The sequence below is a fragment of the Myripristis murdjan genome, chromosome 11 (genome assembly GCF_902150065.1).
Source record: "Myripristis murdjan chromosome 11, fMyrMur1.1, whole genome shotgun sequence".
NCBI lineage: Eukaryota > Metazoa > Chordata > Actinopteri > Holocentriformes > Holocentridae > Myripristis > Myripristis murdjan.
This window is the reverse complement of record NC_043990.1, coordinates 2,744,658-2,765,565: the sequence shown is the minus strand read 5'-3', so window position 1 is coordinate 2,765,565 and position 20,908 is coordinate 2,744,658. Positions and strand designations below refer to the sequence as shown.

The 20,908-nt window shown below is 41.9% G+C and overlaps 3 gene segments (V, D, J or C); 2 read left to right on the top strand and 1 right to left on the bottom strand.

The window, feature by feature from the left end:
* The first annotated feature begins 1,113 nt into the window (after positions 1-1,113).
* On the top strand, positions 1,114-6,516 carry LOC115367822 (Ig kappa chain V region Mem5-like). The segment is given in 4 exon segments: positions 1,114-1,221; positions 1,438-1,732; positions 4,697-4,731; positions 6,188-6,516. Coding segments are annotated over 4 exon segments (711 nt in total).
* Positions 6,517-8,090: 1,574 nt separating this feature from the next.
* Positions 8,091-8,669, bottom strand: LOC115367459 (immunoglobulin kappa variable 6D-21-like). The segment is given in 2 exon segments: positions 8,091-8,401; positions 8,618-8,669. Coding segments are annotated over 2 exon segments (363 nt in total).
* Positions 8,670-15,232: 6,563 nt separating this feature from the next.
* LOC115367460 (Ig kappa chain V-III region MOPC 63-like) lies at positions 15,233-20,598 on the top strand. The segment is given in 5 exon segments: positions 15,233-15,284; positions 15,501-15,795; positions 18,150-18,152; positions 18,714-18,748; positions 20,174-20,598. Coding segments are annotated over 5 exon segments (714 nt in total).
* Positions 20,599-20,908: the final 310 nt, after the last annotated feature.

The following is a 20,908-nucleotide window of genomic DNA, read 5'->3' as shown; positions in this document are numbered from 1 at the left end:
AAAGTACTTTAAAAATTTTAAAAATTTGATTTTCCTCTATTTTAGCCACACTTTTTGAAATAAAGTACCATATATTAACTTACATAGAAAAGAAAGTTTTTAAATATCGTCAAATATTTTCTCTCTTCATTTCCAGTGTAATGTAAAGTATTTCAGATCATATCATGTTTGTGTGCTGATGTGCGTGAGAGGCTTCTTAAAGGGAAGTGAAACAGTGTGTGAGTGAGTGACTGCTGGAGCATAAAAACCATCTGACAGAAACTCCTTAAAGCCTGATGCTTCAGGAGCATCAGCTTCTTCTCCAAGCAGCTGACTGCTGCTCCAAGCCTCATCCAGACGGCCCAAAATGTCTCTGCTCTATAGAGGCCTCCAACATCAGGAGTCCCTTTTGCCTTCCCATCATCTTTCTCTCAACACTGCTTCTTCTCTCCATTTCTATCAACATTATTCCCTGAGGTTGACACCACCCACATAACGCCCACACACTCAAGCCAAGTTTCTGCTGGCCTCCTTCACTTTTCTCACATCTTCCATATTCAGAGCCTCAACCATAGAGTTCCACCTGTCTGCTTCCCCCTGCATATTCCACCTGTTGTTCTGCTCACAATGTTCTGGTCTTCTCACTGAAATGGACAGAGACCAATCAAACCCACCCACCTCATGTTTATTCATCAGATGTATCCGTCTCTCAATCCATTTGAAAGCCTGGCAAACTGCCTCTCCCTTTAAAGATCTGAGATTCCTGCTCTTTCTGATCTGCTCTTCAGCTCAGAAAGCGCTCACCTAGCTACCTGCCCCTGGTTCCATTCACACTGACGGCAAATCCTCCACATCCTAAATCAAGCTGCTTCTCCAGCCGTTCCTTCAGCATTGGAGTCACTATTCCAGCTTCTCACCATGGTGTTTCTCAACACATTATCCTCGTCATGAGTCACTTGTCTTCAGCAGTTTTTCTCTGTTGCCGCTCAGATGTGAAAGACCTTTGTTATTCACAGTCACCTCTATCTTCTCAGCAAGGTTTTGGGGGTCCGCTGTTCCCTGGAGGATCATTCAAATAGTTGTGTGTGTTTGCATATGTGTCCTGCCTCTCTGCTCTCCACCCGTTAAGAGGCCAGTGTTGATCAGTGGCTGTCCAGGCCTTTCACAGCCACTGACACGCCAGCAGCACAATGATGATGTCACAGATTCTCCTGCTGGGCACCCTGGGGCTCCTTGTTCAGGGTGAGACTCTCTTCTGAAAACTTGGCTTCAGGATGCAACCAGCTTTACCACAATCATCTTCTGCTGTGATGGAGAAACACTGAGACCAGCAGCATTCACCTTCTTCCATCTGTTCTCCATGTTAAAGAAATCCTCCTCTTCTGTTTTCATATTCATCATCTTTCTCCAAGCTGTATTTGTCTCAATAACCCTTCTGCTCTTTTGGATATTTTCCAGATTCATCAGGAGATGTCACTCTGACTCAGTCTCCTGGATCTCAGTCTGTTAGTCCAGGACAGACTGTCTCTATCAGATGTAAAACCAGTACAAGTCTTAGCTCCCTCGCCTGGTACCTTCAGAAACCTGGAGAAGCTCCTAAACTTCTGATATATCATGCCACAACCCGTCAGTCTGGAGTTTCAAGTCGTTTTAGTGGAAGTGGATCTGGGACTGACTTCACTCTGACCATCAGTGGAGTCCAGGCTGATGATTCAGGAGTTTACTACTGTCAGCACTATTATAGCTGGCCGCTCACACAGTGAAACAACGTCGTACAAAAACCTCCCTCAGCTGGAGAGGAACTGATCTGACTCAACAGCTGCAGAGACACTAAAACCGTATAGACTTTCCTTTAAAGACACAAAGTCAGAATTTGAGTTTGTAATTTAAAATTTTACTCTTTCATTTGTTAGTTTTTTTTATTCAGACATAATGCTTTTTAGACATCTGAAAATAACTCAAACACGGTGCAAAACTTTTATCAACTGAAGAGAGAATTTATTTTGTAATGTTAAAAGCATTTACATATTCTATGTTGCTCCATTGTCCACTCGCTCCATCAAATCAGGTTTTTCGAAGATATTCATGAGCAGGTTCATATGAAAGACATCACATGCCATACGGACAGTTCCAGACAGGGTGAAATAGGATTAAAATACTGTATTGATCTGAATAGAAGACGATATTTTTTTCCATTGAAAATGCCCTGAAAAAACGCCCTCGTCTAATACTGGGGGTCTAAGCAAATACACATGTATTGTACTTGCATGTTCCGTGCTTGAATACAGTACACTTCCCCCGCTCTGGCACGGTTGGAAGGGGTGTGCTCCAGCACGGTACGGGCGTTCATGCACGAGCACATGAACGGTCACGCACGCAGCGGGCTAACGTGGATACAACGTAAATCATGCAACTTTCCTCCTGCCTCCGCAAAATCGATTAACGCGCGCAATCAATAATCAACCATGTTGTCTGTGTCGCTGTCCATGGTGCTGCTGAAACCGCGTATAAACAAAAGTTGATTTATGATCAAAGGTATATATGTCTGTGTGTGCCGCGCACCTGTCAGATCCGGCAGACCTGACCGGGTGGGCGTGGTGCCGACCGAGGCACCTGCCGGCATCAGGTAGGCCGGCCGGTGTGCGTCACCACCCGGTTGAATGTAGCAGCCAGCTGACATGCCACTCCGGCTGTCAGTTGGACGCTTTCTGAAGTTACCTCCGAAACTGTCAAGGCAATTAAACATCCCTTAACCCTGGCCCTGAGTGCAATGTGAGACGGTGGCGGTCTCAGAAAGAAGAGCTAAAAAATGCCCACAGCCAGAGAAGAGCTTTTTGTGGTCCACAAACTGGTCGATTCAACGAGACTGACAGGAGGGTGTGCGATTTTGTGAATGAGAAATGTAGTGAAGGACTGCCCATTACGAGGGCTGTGATGCAGCAAAAAGCACTTGAAGTTGCCACAGAACTCAACATACCCCGCACTGAGTTTAAAGCTAGCATGGGCTGGTGTCGCAGAATGTCCATATAAAAAGTGTATTTCCAAAAAAGGGTCTTGAAAAAGAGGGGTCGTCTAAAAATCAGGGTCGTCTTATATTCAGATCAATACAGTATTGATCCCCAAGGCAAAGTTAGGTTGACAAGCCGTATGACAAGCCGCAATACAAAAAAGGGACATAAACAATAAAAGCCATAGTAAATAGGTTTATTTGTGGGATTACATTGATCTTTACTTATAATGTATATACTTTCATTTTCTATTCCTTTAGTCAGCAGGATTTTCCTTATAGCGACTAGACTGATGGCAGGCAAGGACTCAGTTACATGACTCAACAAAGTCAGCCAACAGTGTTTTCTTGCAGATGTTCATCACACAGGTTGACAGGCAGAACATCAGGGAAACAGAGTCTGGCAAGGCCATGACTAAAGCCAGGTCAAAAATACACTGAGAGAATAACACAGTACAGATAAAGCTGGTGTGACTGACACAATATTCAAAGACTGACTGCCTCAAAGTGAAGGGAACACAGAGACTAAATACACTAAGTAATGGGACACAGGTGAAACTCATCAGGGCGTGGCAGCATAATCACAGTGGAGCGAACACACACAGGGCAGGAAGTCAAGTTGTCTGAAAGGATTTCAACAATAAAACAATGAATGAAAAAAGAAAGACATAAGTTGGGAAGCAGGGCGAGACGTTACACCATAAAGTTTACAAGAAGCCCTGTTTTACTGCCAGTGGGCTCCAGGTGGTCCAATCCAGAGCATGTTGATATGGAAACATCTGTATGCCTGATGTTCAGCTGCTGGCTGTGGGGTTGAGGCCAAACTATCTGCCTCAGGTGTTTTCAGCCACCATTGTTTTCCTTGTGTACGTTTCACCGTCGGCAGTGGTGATGTCACTCAGTCCACCGTAGTGGACCTTCAGACACGGCATCACAGCGCACTCCTCATAATAAATGGAGATTTGAATCATGTCAAAAGCTGCAAGACCCTGAAGAACTTCATCCAGAACGTGACCTGCAACATTAGAGGAGATGAGACCTTGGACTTCCTGTCTGCCGATGTTAAGGAGGCATACAGCGCCGTACATTGCTGCCAAAACATACATCTCTGATATAATAACAGATGGAGAGCAAAGTGCTTCTGCAGGTCTGCACACACGTCTCCATGTGAACAGCACAATCTGTACGGCAGGTCGACTGACGCTTTCATTTGAATGCAGCATTTTTGTCCACACCGGGATCCTGTGGGGAAGCAGCTGAATGGGTGGATGGTTTACACGTTTGGATCAGTGAGCCTGGACAAAAGCTGCTCCACAGCAGGTTAGCTCTGTGGAAACAGTTACCATGGCAACCCAGGTTGTCAAGCCTCAAGCTGTAGTTTTAAAAATGATCAAAGTTATGTCATGTAGTTTTTGGTTGATACATGCATGTTTTCTCCAAGAATGTTAACTGTCATGTTTTACGTTACTGGTAAAGAAAAAAAAAAATCACTGCCAAAAATTAAATATATTTTCAAAAATAAATGTAATCAATATTGATAATTTTTGACATAGTTTGATGGCTAGTGATGATATGTCAGTCATTTGTTATTAAGTTTTAAAACCTGAGGCTGATCTCAGTGAGTTTGTTGTTTTCAAAGTGAGAGAGCCGTGTCTCTCTACAGTCAGAGGTTTTTGTACAGCGGCTCAATGAGTTTGTATCACTGTGGTACACTTTTGGTGGAGGAACCAGACTGGATGTTGGAAGTAAGTTTAATTATTTCATGTTCTTATCAATACATGAGAAAAATATGTACTTTTTCATATTATTTGCACTTCATGAAACAAACTGCCATACTTGACCTTTCATATTAATATCTGATTTTAAGCCAACAGTGATCTCAAAATAGTGAAATCAGAGCAGACTTTGAAAAACTGAATCCAAAGGATCGGTTAAATTTCTTTAATTTGAGGAAATTTTAAGTTTATTAAAATGATGTTCATTGGAACCAGAAGAGAAAGCATTTATTCCAGATTATTTCTTTAAAGTGGCATCTTGAGGGCTTGTAGTTGTTGCTTTCTCTGACAAAGTGAGAGAGCCGTGTCTCTCTACAGTCAGAGGTTTTTGTACGGCGGCTCAATGAGTTTGTATCACTGTGGTGGACTTTTGGTGGAGGAACCAGACTGGATGTTGGAAGTAAGTTTCTGCACAAATATTAAATATCATGTAATGTGTTACTGCTGCTGAGTTACTTTTATTCTTCTGTGTGAGTGTTAGTGGTTGGTTTTAACATGTATTTTGTTCATTTCCACCATGTCTAGTCACTGTTTTTTCTTGCCTGTTTTTCTCCTTAACCACTTAGTTTTGCTCAGTACTTCTTTAGACTTTTCATTATAAATTGTGAAAAATGTTTAAAAAATACCAGCTTCAAAGTTAGAAAAGTTGAATGCAAAGCTTTGGTTCCTTCAGACCGTTTGACCAAACTGATTTTAATTTAGTATTTTTACATGACATGTGAAGCTGAATGAAAACTAATTTGAACAGAGTGGGGATCAGGATTAAAATCTGAAAATGTAGCCAAATTTCTGATTCTTAATTTCATCTCATATTTTTTTTCACATATGGGATGAAAATAATTTGATGCATTACTTTGTTTGTTTGCTGGCTGAAATCAGTTTTGATGAACAGAATTTTGTGGCTTGAAAATCATTATGGCTGAAAATGCTCAACAAACATTGATCTCAGTTATAGATGCTCTTGTTCAGATTTCTTTAAAACAGACAATGTATTGTGCATTTACTTTGACTTTTCACAACAATAATAATAATAATAATAATAATAACTAATACTGATAAACCAGTAAATTATTTAAACTGTAAAAATTAGATTTTATTTCTATTCTTTAAAATATTTAAGGACACACGCCATTATTGATGAGTGATCATTTTTATGGAGTAGCCAAATAATTAAAATTTTTATCTGTTATGTTTGTTGATGTATTTCTGTTCATATGAGGACTCTTTCTGTGCTGATGTGCATGAGAGGCTTCTTAAAGGGAAGTGAAACAGGGTGTGAGTGAGTGACTGCTGGAGCATAAAAACCATCTGACAGAAAGTCCTTCAAGGGGAAAATGGACTCTCACACAGTAAAGGTGTCCAACCGCCCGCTGACTGACTGCCAGCTGCTTATTTCCCGCCCTCTAAGCTGATTGGTGTCTCCTAGGTGACGCCCCTCCCACCCTGACGGTGCTGCCCCCCTCCAGAGAGGAGCTGCAGCAGGGGAGGGCCACGCTCATGTGCCTGGCCAACAAGGGCTTCCCCTCAGACTGGAGGCTGGCCTGGAAGGTGGACGGCAGCAGCAGCAGCAGCAGCAGCTGGGAGCAGAGCAGGAGCCCCGGGGTGCTGGAGAAGGACGGCCTCTACAGCTGGAGCAGCACCCTGAGGCTCACTGCAGACCAGTGGAGGGAGCTGGGCTCTGTCACCTGTGAGGCCACCCAGGGCTCCCAGTCTCCACAGACTGAGACACTGAGGAGAGACCAGTGTCCCCAGTAACTGACCTGACTCACTGGGACTTCTGCTACTGGTTTCACTCTGCAGCTGCTCTCACTCTGCACTCTGCCTCATCTTTCTCTCTCTCTCTCTCTCTCTCTCTCTCTCTCTCTCTCTCTCTCTCTCTCTCATTAAATCTTTAAATAATCATTTGTTTTTCTTGCTCTTTGCTGTATGCTGATATTCTCTATATGTTAAAATAATAATAATAAAAAAAATCTTTTTAACAAAGAAGTTGTGTCCTTTTTCCTGATCTTCACTGATATTATAGCACGGGGATGGAGGAGTGGATTTTAGGTTCAGCTGGCACACATACTGTAAGATTTCAAAATGTAAATGAGGGTGTCAAACTTCAGGAAAGCTTCATTTAAATCAGAATAATGCTTCCTAGGCATAGTAGTGACAAGGCCAAGCGTGCTTTGTTACTGCTTTTATTACTGGAGAAAACTTGCTCTCCTGTAGCCAAAGTGTCACAATTATCAAAATAAGACATAATATCATCAGCCTCTTTAAAGGGCTGAAATACTGAGGACAATAAAATACATGTAGATGACAAATAACTTCCCTGATGTATTTCTAAAAGAAAAAGCTGGGAAATATGAATACGAGGGTCAGGGATACTAATATATTAATTTTATCAATCATTTTTTAAAGTAATCTTGTTGTCAGAAGATGAAGAAGCAGCATTTTAATGGATGGGGAGATGAAAGGTCAAAAAAGTGTCACTGAGCTGATGGATCACACTTTTGAATTAATGTCTGCTAAAAAATTGTAATTTGATTCATTCATTGAAATTTATTGATGCATTTCTCTGAATAACTGATAATACTTGAGTGCTGGTATTTTTGAACAACAACCTAAATTTTAACAAATGGCACTAAATTAAAAAAAAAAAAAAAAAAAAAAAAAAAACTTGAATGCCAAATACTGTATATGGGTCTCATTATATTCTCTGAGAGGGTTTTGGACTTTGGACTTTGGTTTTGACCTTTATTTGAAATTGGTCTTTTGAGTTTCCCTGGACTTTATTTTTGGACTTTGTGGACCTGTGTGTTCTTGGTCTGGTGTGTTTCCTCTGGACTCTGTGTCTGTGGACTTTGTTCTCTTAGTTCTGTTCATCCTGCGTTCTCCTTGTGTTTTCCTGTGGTTTCCTTTGCACTTTACTTTTCTTATTTTCTAGTTTCAGTTAATAAATTAATTTTCTTTATCGTTACCTGCTCCTGCATTTGGGTCCTCTGTACTTCCACACACGTGACATCTTCAACTATAATCTTAAAGGATATTTGAAGATAAATTTAAAAAATTCTTTCCAATCACAATTTGACTCTAGAGTTAGCCTCACTCTAGACTCTAATAAATATTGATCCCTTTTCTAACTGTGTTCATCTTTCTAATACTTGGGGGAGGGGCGGCTACAGTGTATATTATACACACATGATTAAGTACAATATTGTCATAAAGAAAATACAATTATTTTAGCAGATGACTGTCTCTCCAGTGAAACCTCTGCTGTCTCTGCAGCTGTTGAGTCAGATCAGTTCCTCTCCAGCTGAGGGAGGTTTTTGTACGACGCTTTTTCACTGTGTGAACGGGTAGCTTTGGCCTCCCTGCTGACAGAAGTAAACTCCTGAATCTTCAGCCTGGACTCCACTGATGGTCAGAGTGAAGTCAGTCCCAGATCCACTTCCACTAAAACGACTTGAAACTCCAGACTGAAGGGTTGTGGCATAATTAATCAGGAGTTTAGGAGCTTCTCCAGGTTTCTGAAGGTACCAGTGGAGGTAGCTACTCATTGATGAACTGGCTTTACATGTGATAGAGACAGTCTGTCCTGGACTAACAGACTGAGATCCAGGAGACTGAGTCAGAGTGATTTCTCCTGATGAATCTGGAAAATATCCAAAAGAGCAGAAGGGTTATTGAGACAAATACAGCTTGGAGAAAGATGATGAATATGAAAACAGAAGAGGAGGATTTCTTTAACATGGAGAACAGATGGAAGAAGGTGAATGCTGCTGGTCTCAGTGTTTCTCCATCACAGCAGAAGATGATTGTGCTAAAGCTGGTTGCATCCTGAAGCCAAGTTTTCAGAAGAGAGTCTCACCCTGAACAAGGAGCCCCAGGGTGCCCAGCAGGAGAATGTGTGACATCATCATTGTGCTGCCGGCGTGTCAGTGGCTCTGAAAGGCCTGGACAGCCACTGATCAACACTGGCCTCTTAACGGGTGGAGAGCAGAGAGGCAGGACACATATGCAAACACACACACACACACACACACACACACACACACACACACACACACACACACACACACACACACACACAAAAACACATAGTCAGTGAAGTGCAGCTGTCCACATCATGTCATGGTGTTTCCACTTCAGTGCTCAGAGCATTGGCTAAATTATCATCATGTACATGGGATTGTGAGATTATTATGCTGACCATGTGAATGTATTTAAGTTTACTTATACTTGTGTTTGTGAATGCTGGTTAAAGATCAACTTTTATTCATGTGTTCATTTATGTTATTTCTTCTTTTAATTTTTAATCCTTATGCTTTGTCTCTATTTACATTTCTGTACTGTCAATGTACTGTCCTTAACTGTACTGTGCTGTCACTGCACTGTACCAACGCTGTTAAAGGACCTTGTGACAAAGTGGGTGAGATCTGTCCTGCACTCACCATTTGTCACTGAGAGTTGCATCTGACACATTACACCATATTACTTTATACATGTGTTCATTTTGCTATAAGTTACCAATTGCTCATAACATTGCAGCACTCACTACCCCGGGTTTGTTTGTGTTGACATTATTTCATAATTTACATCAAAGCACATTAGTAGATCAAAGCAAACACACCACCTTAAATTAGTGTCAGTTACTTTTATTATTGTTGTAGGGTTACACAACAATAATAATCTCACTTACAATTACTCTCACATATGCAGGATTAGTGTTGGGAGGGCGCCGCCCAGCATTTCCTGACTTTTATGGAGTTTGTGATGTCATGACTGACATCATTGGGCCAAAACATGTGGAGTGTTTTTCATTTTAGTTGCAATGTTTCTTTCTGTTTGTTTGACATGTTGTGATGTCATGTATGATGCATACGTATCTGGTATGAAGCCATTTAGTACTGTAAATGAGCTTGTGTATATTTCTATGAAGGATCGTTGATGTCTTTGAGACTTGGTATTGAGAGTTTACCTTCGAGTGATTTGGTGCTGGATGTGATAGCCTAGGTGAGAATTAGTCTCCCTAGAAATTCAGAGGAGCTCCAGTCTCTCAAGAAGAAGGAGGTGAGGCCGTGCTGCTGTGAGCATGTGTCTTTTTGTCCGTTTGACTTTATTTCCAAGTTCATTTCTTTGAGTTTGCTGTTTTTTTCTGGGTTAATTTATGTCATGGAGAGCACTGTAAATAAAACACTGTAAATAAAAAATAAATAAGTCTCAACTGAGTTTTTAGACTTTGATTCATCAGAAAATCAGGCACTGTTCCCTGTTGACTTAAGAAATTCTTGTTGTACAGCTTTTGAAAATATGCCACAATCCTAGAAAGAGGTCTACTAGAGCAGGACCAGCAAGTTTAGTATAATCATGAAGTATAAAACCGGATATCATTGGCATCAACAGGGATGTCCCACAAGGGGGAGCTATGGGAGGAAAGGTCACTTATTTACTATAATTAAATTCTTTTGTTCTCCAAACCTTTTTTGTGGAGGACATTTCAAGTTGTGCTAGAAGGCTCACAAAGAAGCTTCTCTGTGTTCATTATTAGCTTTTGTTTGTTTAACTGGATTTCATCCTGCAGCATTCCTGTTATGGTGCTCTATCATCAAATTTCTAAATTCTCACTACCAGTCCTGAGTGTGTATTTGTGAATTTGTGTTTGTGTGTGTGTGCATTTGTGTGTGTGTGTGTGTGTGTGTGTGTGTGTGTGTGTGTGTGTCCTCAGTGAACTGTATCAGTCCCTGCAGTAGCTTCCAGCTGCAGCAGCCACTTCAGTTTCTCTTCAGTCTGACTGAGGGAGGTTTTTGTACGACGCTTTTTCACTGTGTGAACACTCCACCACTGTGGTAACTCTGACAGTAGTAAACTGCTGCATCTTCAGCCTGGACTCCACTGATGGTCAGAGTGAAGTCACTCCCTGATCCACTGCCTGTAAAACGATCTGGAATCCCTGATTCTCGACTATCAGCATAGTAAATAAGGAGTTTAGGAGATTTTCCATCTTTCATTTGGTACCAGTGTAAACAGCTCCCAGCATAAACATCCTGGCTGGTTTTACATGTGATGGTGAAGGAGGCTCCCAGAGCAGCCCTCACTGCTCCAGGCTGAGTCACTGTGATCTGGCCTCTGGACTCTGAGGACACACAGACAAAAACACAAAGCAGCGTCATGCTTTTCTCCGCTTCATTTCAGAGGGACGGATCTTCATAGAGGAGAGGACTTTGATTCTCTGGACTTTACCTGTCAAGCAGCAGCAGAGGAGAGTCCAGATGAGGATGGAGCTCAAAGTCATGTTTGGATGAGGAGGATTTCTGGGGCTTCTGTTGTCATGAAGGACAGCTGTCAGTCATCCAGTCTTCAACTCTCAGGACTATAAACTCTCCCAGAGCACTGGAGCATGGTGCTGCTGATGCAAAGTGGCTCTCTATGGAAATGCTCTGACCCACTCCAACAGAGACACACATTACTCTCATCAGGATGTTAATCAATTGATCAATTCAATCAATTTAACAAACTGTTGATTGAGCTTTTTAATTTATCTTAATATGTGTTAACATTTTTCTCCAAGAATTTCTTCTCTGCTGTTTTATTGTGGCAGAGTTTGATTGATTTTTGCTGTAACTGACTGAAAAATGTTTCGTGTTCTCATGTCACTGCTATACAAACGTTATAATACAGAAATCAAAGCTTGATAAATAGAAAAAGTCCGTTTATAGCAAGAGGATACATCTTTCATCATTTATCTTCACTCGTGAAAATTGTCCGCTGCCATGGTTCAGCAGTGATGCCTATCTGTTGCCATAGTTACTGAGCTAAGAAGGAAATGAAAAACCCAAAATTCCCCTTTTGGATATTAAAACAAATTTTAAATGTTAAGGTAGAAAATATATCAGGATCAGAAATAAAAAGCAGGGTGTCATCAGCATAAAGGGATTCAACATTAAAGGGATCTTTACAAACCACTGAAGACCTGAACCAAATAAAAGTGGTAACCATGGAAAACCTTCATGTGTTTCCTTTTCAAATAAAAGCTTCAAGACTGTGACTCATTTCTAAATATGAATACCTGTTGTGTACAATATAGTACTTTTATCCATTTTATAAAAGATGCTATAAAATAAACTTCATCAAATTAAGTGATTGAAAGTGTGTGCCTGTGTTTGGACTGAATCAGTCATCACAGTCTTGAAGGTTGAGAAGGAACAGCTCAGTGGATAGAAACAGACTTTGAGAAGGTCAGAGGTCAAACATAAACACAGCTGTACACATACAAACACAGCAAAGAATATTTATCTGTGCATTTTACATAATCTAAAATAGTTTAAATAGTTTAAATAAGGTATGATCAACTAAGATGGTGAGAAAATATTGTAACTCAGATGTTCATTATGTTTCCACTAAAATATGCATTGAAATCTTATTATTAACATGACACAGTCTCACTCAGTGTTGACGAAATCTAAAGATGTTTGATTTATTTGCAGGAATAATGTTTGGTATTTTAAAAGTATTTAATCTAAGGAGTTTTACTATGTGTGAAAAGAGACTCTGGGTGTCACATCTCCTGGTTTTGGATCAGTTGTGTCTGTTTCTCTTTTGTTCACCAGTCATCCCCTGACTCTATTTTTGTGTTTGCCTTTTGTGTCTGTTGGTTGTGTTTGTCTCCCTGCACTTCCTGTATTCCCAGCCCTCCTTGTGTCAGTCCTGTCATCCGCCTCACCTCTCCTGCTCTCCCGTCTCCACCTTCCTGCACCAAACCTCATCCAGTCATCTGTCACCTCACCTGCTCACCTGTCTCCACATGTCCAGCTCCGCCTTTCTGCACCGCTCTTCTTCCAATCATCTAATCTGCTAACTAACCCAGCAGTATTAATCCCTGTCAGTTCTCTGTAATCTTTGCCAGTTTGTCCCACTGGATTCACCTGTGTGTTGTGCCAGCCTGTTTTTACCCATAAGTCCATTTCTGCTGTTGATCTCTGCTGCCTGTCTTCTGGTGGTTGATTTTTCCCCACTGCTCCTGTGCTGTTGCCTGGTCAAATACAATCAACACATTTCAAAGGTATTGATCATTCCTGTTATGTGTAAAATCACACCACACCTTCAAAACCACATTATATGTACTAATTATACTTTCTTATTGTTGTTGATTTTATCAATTACAAGTTAAAGAAGTGACAAGAAATGTGATGATATTTCGAACTTAATGAAACATGTAATTCAAGTCAATTTCATGATGTTCTCAGTGGTGAGAGCAGAGTGGAGTTCTTGCTGGTTCTCCTCAAACTCTCCTCCTTCCTAACATGCCGCCCCCCAACAGTCCAACAGCCCACAGCTCTGACCTGGGCACACACACACTGGAAACCAGAATCAACACTTTTTAAGTAACCTAAGTGTTGACTGTGTTGAACTAGAAGATGTGTTTTCTCTCTGTGATCATACAGGTTGTATGTGTGTTTAAGTTGGGAAAGGTGACTTTTTGGAAAACTGGTAGAGACACTGTGAACAAGGTTAACTTCTCATCTGCGACGTGCTGCTTGTGTGTGTGTGTGTGTGTGTTTGTGTGTGTGTGTGTGTGTGTGTCCTCAGTGAACTGTATCAGTCCCTGCAGTAGCTTCCAGCTGCAGCAGTCACTTCAGGTTCTGTTCAGTCTGACTGAGGGAGGTTTTTGTACGATGCTTTTTCACTGTGTGAACACATATTGACTGTTGATATAGTGGTCACTCTGACAGTAGTAAACTGCTGCATCTTCAGCCTGGACTCCACTGATGGTCAGAGTGAAGTCACTCCCTGATCCACTGCCTGTAAAACGACCTGGAATCCCTGATGCTCGAGTATTAGCATAATATATAAGGAGTTTAGGAGTTTAGGAGTTTCTCTGTTGGTACCAGGCTAAAAGGTGGTAGCTGCTCCACACTCGAACATCCCGGCTGGTTTTACATGTGATGGTGGCGGAGGCTCCCAGAGCAGCCCTCACTGCTCCAGGCTGAGTCACTGTGACCTGGCCTCTGGACTCTGAGGACACACAGACAAAAACAGAAAGCAGCGTCATGCTTTTCTCCGCTTCATTTCAGAGGGACGGATCTTCATAGAGGAGAGGACTTTGATTCTCTGGACTTTACCTGTCAAGCAGCAGCAGAGGAGAGTCCAGATGAGGATGGAGCTCAAAGTCATGTTTGGATGAGGACGATTTCTGGGACTTCTGTTGTCATGAAGGACAGCTGTCAGTCATCCAGTCTTCAACTCTCAGGACTATAAACTCTCCCAGAGCACTGGAGCATGGTGCTGCTGATGCAAAGTGGCTCTCTATGGAAATGCTCTGACCCACTCCAACAGGGACACACATTACTATCATCAGGATGTTTCTAAATTGAATCATTCATAATTGAGTATAATACCGCAATGTTTCTTGTTCCAGATTTTTGTAGAACTAATGTACATTTACACTGAGCTCTCAAAGTAAACAAACATGATTTTTTAATACAATAGTAAAAAAAAAAAAAAACATTATTTTCAGTACATTTTTAACTTCAAGTTCTTTAAATACAGTAATAGCTGATATATGAACTGATGTGGAGCAGAAATTTTAAATATATTCATTTCCAGTGTAATGTAAAGGTTTTCAGCTCTTATCATGTTAGTGTGCTGATGTGCATGAGAGGCTTCTTAAAGGGAAGTGAAACAGTGTGTGAGTGAGTGACTGCTGGAGCATAAAAACCATCTGACAGAAAGTCCTTAAAGCCTGATGCTTCAGGAGCATCAGCTTCTTCTCCAAGCAGCTGACTGCTGCTCCAAGCCTCATCCAGACGTCTCAAAATGTCTCTGCTCTATAGAGGCCTCCAACATCAGGAGTCCGATTTGCCTTCCCATCATCTTTCTCTCAACACTGCTTCTTCTCTCCATTTCTATCAACATTATTCCCTGAGGTTGACACCACCCACATAACGCCCACACACTCAAGCCAAGTTTCTGCTGGCCTCCTTCACTTTTCTCACATCTTCCATATTCAGAGTCTCAACCATAGAGTTCCACCTGTCTGATTCCAACTGCATGTTCCACCTGTTGTTCTCCTCACAATGTTCTGGTCTTCTCACTGAAATGGACAGAGACCAATCAAACCCACCCACCTCATGTTTATTCATCAGATGGATCCGTCTCTCAGTCCATCTGAAAGCCTGGCAAACTGCCTCTCCCTTTAAAGATCTGAGATTCCTGCTCTTTATTTATTTACATTATCCTTGTAATGAGTCACTTGTCTTCAGCAGTTTTTCTCTGTTGCTGCTCAGATGTGAAAGACCTTTGTTATTCACAGTCACCTGTATCTTCTCAGCAAGGTTTTGGGGGTCCGCTGTTCCCTGGAGGATCATTCAAATAGTTGTGTGTGTTTGCATATGTGTCCTGCCTCTCTGCTCTCCACCCGTTAAGAGGCCAGTGTTGATCAGTGGCTGTCCAGGCCTTTCAGAGCTACTGACACGCCGGCAGCACAATGATGATGTCACAGATTCTCCTGCTGGGCACCCTGGGGCTCCTTGTTCAGGGTGAGACTCTCTTCTGAAAACTTGGCTTCAGGATGCAACCAGCTTTACCACAATCGTCTTCTGCTGTGATGGAGAAACACTGAGACCAGCAGCATTCACCTTCTTCCATCTGTTCTCCATGTTAAAGAAATCCTCCTCTTCTGTTTTCATATTCATCATCTTTCTCCAAGCTGTATTTGTCTCAATAACCCTTCTGCTCTTTTGGATATTTTCCAGATTCATCAGGAGAAATCACTGTGACTCAGTCTCCTGGATCTCAGTCTGTTAGTCCAGGACAGACTGTCTCTATCAGATGTAAAGCCAGTTCAAATGTTGGTAGCTACCTTCACTGGTACCTTCAGAAACCTGGAGAAGCTCCTAAACTCCTGATTAAATATGCCACAACCCTTCAGTCTGGAGTTTCAAGTCGTTTTAGTGGAAGTGGATCTGGGACTGACTTCACTCTGACCATCAGTGGAGTCCAGGCTGAAGATTCAGGAGTTTACTACTGTCAGCAGAGTAACAGCTACCCGTTCACACAGTGAAACAACGTCGTACAAAAACCTCCCTCAGCTGGAGAGGAACTGATCTGACTCAACAGCTGCAGAGACACTAAAACACTAGAGACTTTGTGAAAAGGCACAAAGTCAGAACAGATTTTGTTAATTTTTTGCAATCATTTGAAGTGTAAGACATTCCTTCTTTTTCCCCATTCCACATTTCCCCATTCACATTTACCAAGGTCACTTTGTTGATGTTTTTCAACTGTTTTTTGAGTTCAGAAATGCTGTTGTTCAATCAAACTCAAACACAGTGCATAATAAAGTATTTCAGATTACATTAAAGACAAAAGTGATTCTGCTGGTGTGTTCACACGTCTCCCTCTGAACATCAAACACTGTATGGCAGGTCAACTGTTGCCTCCATTTGAAAACAGCATTTTTGTCCTCACTAGGATCCTGTAGGAATGATCACTGCATCTCTCCAAACAGCTGATTGGTCAGCTGATTGGTTGAGTCTTTAACTGTTTGGATCAGAAAGCCTGGACAAAAACCAAGCCGCAGCAGGTTACTTCTGTGACATCAGTTACCATGGCAACTCAGCTGGGCTTGAGGTGAGCCTCGTCCGTGACCCTGTTAAACCAGGTTGAAGCTACAAGTTAGCTCGCTCAATCACTGATCCTGCTCCGTGACTCAGGACCCAGTTCTGTTCATATTTGACCTTTTCATGCCGACCTCCAACCTGCTGAGAGTCGACTTCCCAACCAGCGCCACCATGTGGCTTGTTCCTGCTCAGGATGACATGATCTCCAAAGCCCCCAGCACATTATTTACAGGTTAGAGGGCCCTCCCTCGACCCAGGGCCACACACACACACACACACACACACACTCACTGTTACGACCCCGTCTAGGGGGAAACCAGGGTCACGACATGAAAAGAGCACCTTCCTCCACTCCCAAGCCGAATACCTTAATCACACAACACTTGGCAAGTGAAAGTGCATGTATTTACAAAACAGGTGAACTATATTTACAGTGTAAGAGTATACGTTTAGACTTCAAGGTGGGCTCCGGCCAAAATAACAAACAAAACGACCCTACCAAATTGTCAGGAGAAAATCTATTAAATAAAGAGAAAATAAAATACAAAAATATTGACCTCCCTAACTTAACAAAAACAGGAGAAAACAGTCACAACAGAAAACAGCAGCCCACCTCTACTTACGCTTATTTTACTTAAACAGAACCAAAATAGGCTACAACTCGTATCCCTGTCACACGCACACAACACAGAGCAAAAATCAGGGAGTGTGGAGTTGGGAGCGGAAGAAGAATGCCGCTTCCGTCTTCGTCCGGTCTCCTTATATAGCCCTCTCCCGCTGGCTGGTCCAATCCCGGTCGTCCTTGCCGGCAGCCAATCAGGCACAGCAATCTCTGAAAAACACATTAGTCGCCACGACCACAGGTCGTAACAACACACACACACATAAATCTTGCTGTGCTCCATTCAGCCTCAGGTCAGGAAGCTGAACAACACTCTGTCCATGAGGATTTTTCCAGGCACAGCAGAACTCTCTGATCTTAAGGAGACTATGAGACCCTGGAATTAGCACAAAATTCATGTCACATTCATCCAGTTATATTCCATCAATTTAGGCTTTATTCACTGTGTTGAAAATGTTATTACGATCTAATTCACCATCATGAGAAAAGACATGACAAACAATATCTGTAAGGATTCCCATATTAACAAACCAAGGATTTTTCAAACCAATTCAAACTAATTCTTAGAAATGATAGAAATACAATTTATATTATAATTTTTAATTATATTTAAGCAAGTTTAGTTTAGTTTAGGGCTGTTCCTTGTCTTCAGTTTGTGATCTTTTTGGACAGGATTTCAGTTTTGCTGACCACAGGATTTCGTCCCTGCTCTTTGCAGATGATGTGGTTCTGCTGGCCTCATCAACCTTTGACCTCCCAGCATGCACTGAGGCAGTTTGCAGCCAAGTGTGAATGGGTCAGGATGAGGATCAGCAACTCTAAGTCCAAGGCCATGGTTTTCTTTTAGAAAAAGGTGTTTTGCCCTCTCTGAGGGAGTGAGTTGCTTCCTTCATAGCCAGAAGTTGCGCGGTCGCTCTACCGGACTGTCATGGTGAAGAAGGAGCTGAGGCAGAAGGCAAGGCTCTTGATTTACTGGTTGGTCTTTGTTCCAACCCTCACCTGTGGTCACAAGCTCTGGGTGGTGACCGAAAGAATGAGATCGCAAGTTCAAGCGGCAGAAATGAGTTTCCTTTGCAGGGTGGCCAGGTGCACCCTTAGCAATAGTGTGAGGAGCTCACAGTAGAGCCGCTGCTCTTCCACACTGAAAGGAGCTGGCTGAGGTGGTTCAGGGATCTAGTCAGGACGCCTCCTGGTCGCCTCCCGGTGGAGGTGTTCTGGGCACGACCACCTGGGAAGAGGCCATAGGGAAGACCCAGGACACACTAACAGGAGATTATGTATCCCGGCTGGCCTGGGAACACCTTGGGATCCCCCAGAAGGAGCTGGTGGATGTGGCCCTGGAAAAGGTCATTGGGGCTGACCTCCACAGCTCGCTGCCGCCACAACCCAGTTCCGGAAAAGAGGCAAAAAATGAATGAATGAATGAATGAATGAATGAAGTTTAGTCTGATGATTCTAAAGATGTTTTCAAAATGTTTTTTCTGTTTTATTGACTTGGAGAGACAAGAATATCACTTTACAAGTTTTACAAGACCCTGCAAAAATCTAATTAATGAGGTTTTGAAATTGGTCCAGTTTGATAGTTTAGCTGATTGTCCCATCAGCTGGTCAGTTTTGGTGGCTGAGACTGAGGAGAGTTTGTTGTTTTCAAAGTGAGAGAGCCGTGTCTCTCTACAGTCAGAGGTTTTTGTACGGCGCCTCAATGAGTTTGTATCACTGTGGAGGACTTTTGGTGGAGGAACCAGACTGGAGTTTGGAAGTAAGTTTAGTTATTTCATGTTCTTACCAATCCATTAGAAAAATGTTCATTTTTTCATATTATTTGCACTTCATGAAACAAACTTACGTACTTGACTTTCCGTGTTAATATCTGATTTTAGACCAACAGTGATCTCTAAGTAGTGAAATCAGAGCAAACTTTGAAAAACTGAATCCAAATGATCGATCAAATTTCTTTAATTTGAGTTTATTTAAGTTATTTTCAATGAAATTCATTAGAACGAAAAGAGAAAGGATTTATTCCAGATTATTTCTTTAAAGTGGCATCTTGAAGGCTTGTAGTTGTTGCTTTCTTTGACAAAGTGAGAGAGCCGTGTCTCTCTACAGTCAGAGGTTTTTGTACGGCGGCTCAATGAGTTTGTATCACTGTGGTTGACTTTTGGTGGAGGAACCAGACTGGATGTTGGAAGTAAGTTTCTGCACAAATATTAAATATCATGTAATGTGTTACTGCTGCTGGGTTACTTTTATTCTTCTGAGTGTTAGTGGCTGGTTTTAAGATGTATTTTGTTCATTTCCAACACTTATAGTCACTGTTTTTTCTTGCCTGTTTTTCTCCTTAACCACTTAGTTTGACTCAGTACTTCTTTAGACTTTTCAGTATATTAATTGTGAAAAATGTTTAAAACTGACCAGGTTCTGAGTTAGAAAAGTTGAATGCAAAGCTTTGGTTCCTTCAGACTGTTTGACCATATTGATTTTAATTTAGTATTTTTACATGACATGTGAAGCTGATTGAAAACTAATTTGAACAGAGTGGGGATCAGGATTATAATCTGAAAATGTAGCCAAATTTCAGATTCTTAATTTCATCTCATATTTTTTAACACATGGGATGAAAATAATTTGATACATTGCTTTGTGTGTTTGCTGGCTGAAATCAGTTTTGATGAACAGAATTTTGTGGCTCTAATTTTGTGGCTGAAAATGATAAACAAAACTTTATTTCCGTTATAGATGCTCCCATTCAGAATTCTTCAATACTGCCACTATTTTAGTGTGCATTCATTCTAACTTTGTACAAAGCACAATTTGTGCTGAAAACAAATACTAAATTCACCGTAAGTTTGAAAATTGTGAAATTTTGAGTTTGTTTCTATTCATTAAATTTATTGAAGAAACATAGCATAAGGGATGATTGATAAAATATGTTTTTATTTTTATCTGTTATGTATATTGATGTATTTGTGTTCATATGAGGACTCTTTCTGTGCTGATGTGCATGAGAGGCTTCTTAAAGGGAAGTGAAACAGGGTGTGAGTGAGTGACTGCTGGAGCATAAAAACCATCTGACAGAAAGCCCTTAAAGGGGAAAATGGACTCACACAGTAAAGGTGTCCAACCGCCCGCTGACTGACTGCCAGCTGCTTATTTCCCGCCCTCTAAGCTGATTGGTGTCTCCTAGGTGACGCCCCTCCCACCCTGACGGTGCTGCCCCCCTCCAGAGAGGAGCTGCAGCAGGGGAGGGCCACGCTCATGTGCCTGGCCAACAAGGGCTTCCCCTCAGACTGGAGGCTGGCCTGGAAGGTGGACGGCAGCAGCAGCAGCAGCAGCAGCTGGGAGCAGAGCAGGAGCCCCGGGGTGCTGGAGAAGGACGGCCTCTACAGCTGGAGCAGCACCCTGAGGCTCACTGCAGACCAGTGGAGGAAGCTGGGCTCTGTCACCTGTGAGGCCACCCAGGGCTCCCAGGCTCTGCAGGCCGAGACACTGAGGAGAGACCAGTGTTCCCAGTAACTGACGTGACTCACTGGGACTTCTGCTACTGGTTTCACTCTGCAGCTGCTCTCACTCAGCACTCTGCCTCATGTCTCTCTATCTGTCTCTCTCTCTCTCTCTCTCTCTCTCTCTCTCATTAAAACTTTAAATAATCATTTATTTTTCTTGCTGTAATGCTGATACTCTATATATGTTAAAATAATAAAAAAAAATCTTTTTAACAAATAAGTTGTGTCCTTTGTCCTGATAAACACTGATATTATAGCACGGGGATGAAGGAGTGGATTTTAGGTTCAGCTGGCACACATACTGTAAGATTTCAAAATGTAAATGAGGGTGTCAAACTTCAGGAAAGCTTCATTTAATTCAGAATAATGCTTCCCAGGCAAAGTAGTGATTAGGCCAAGCATCTTTCATATGCTTT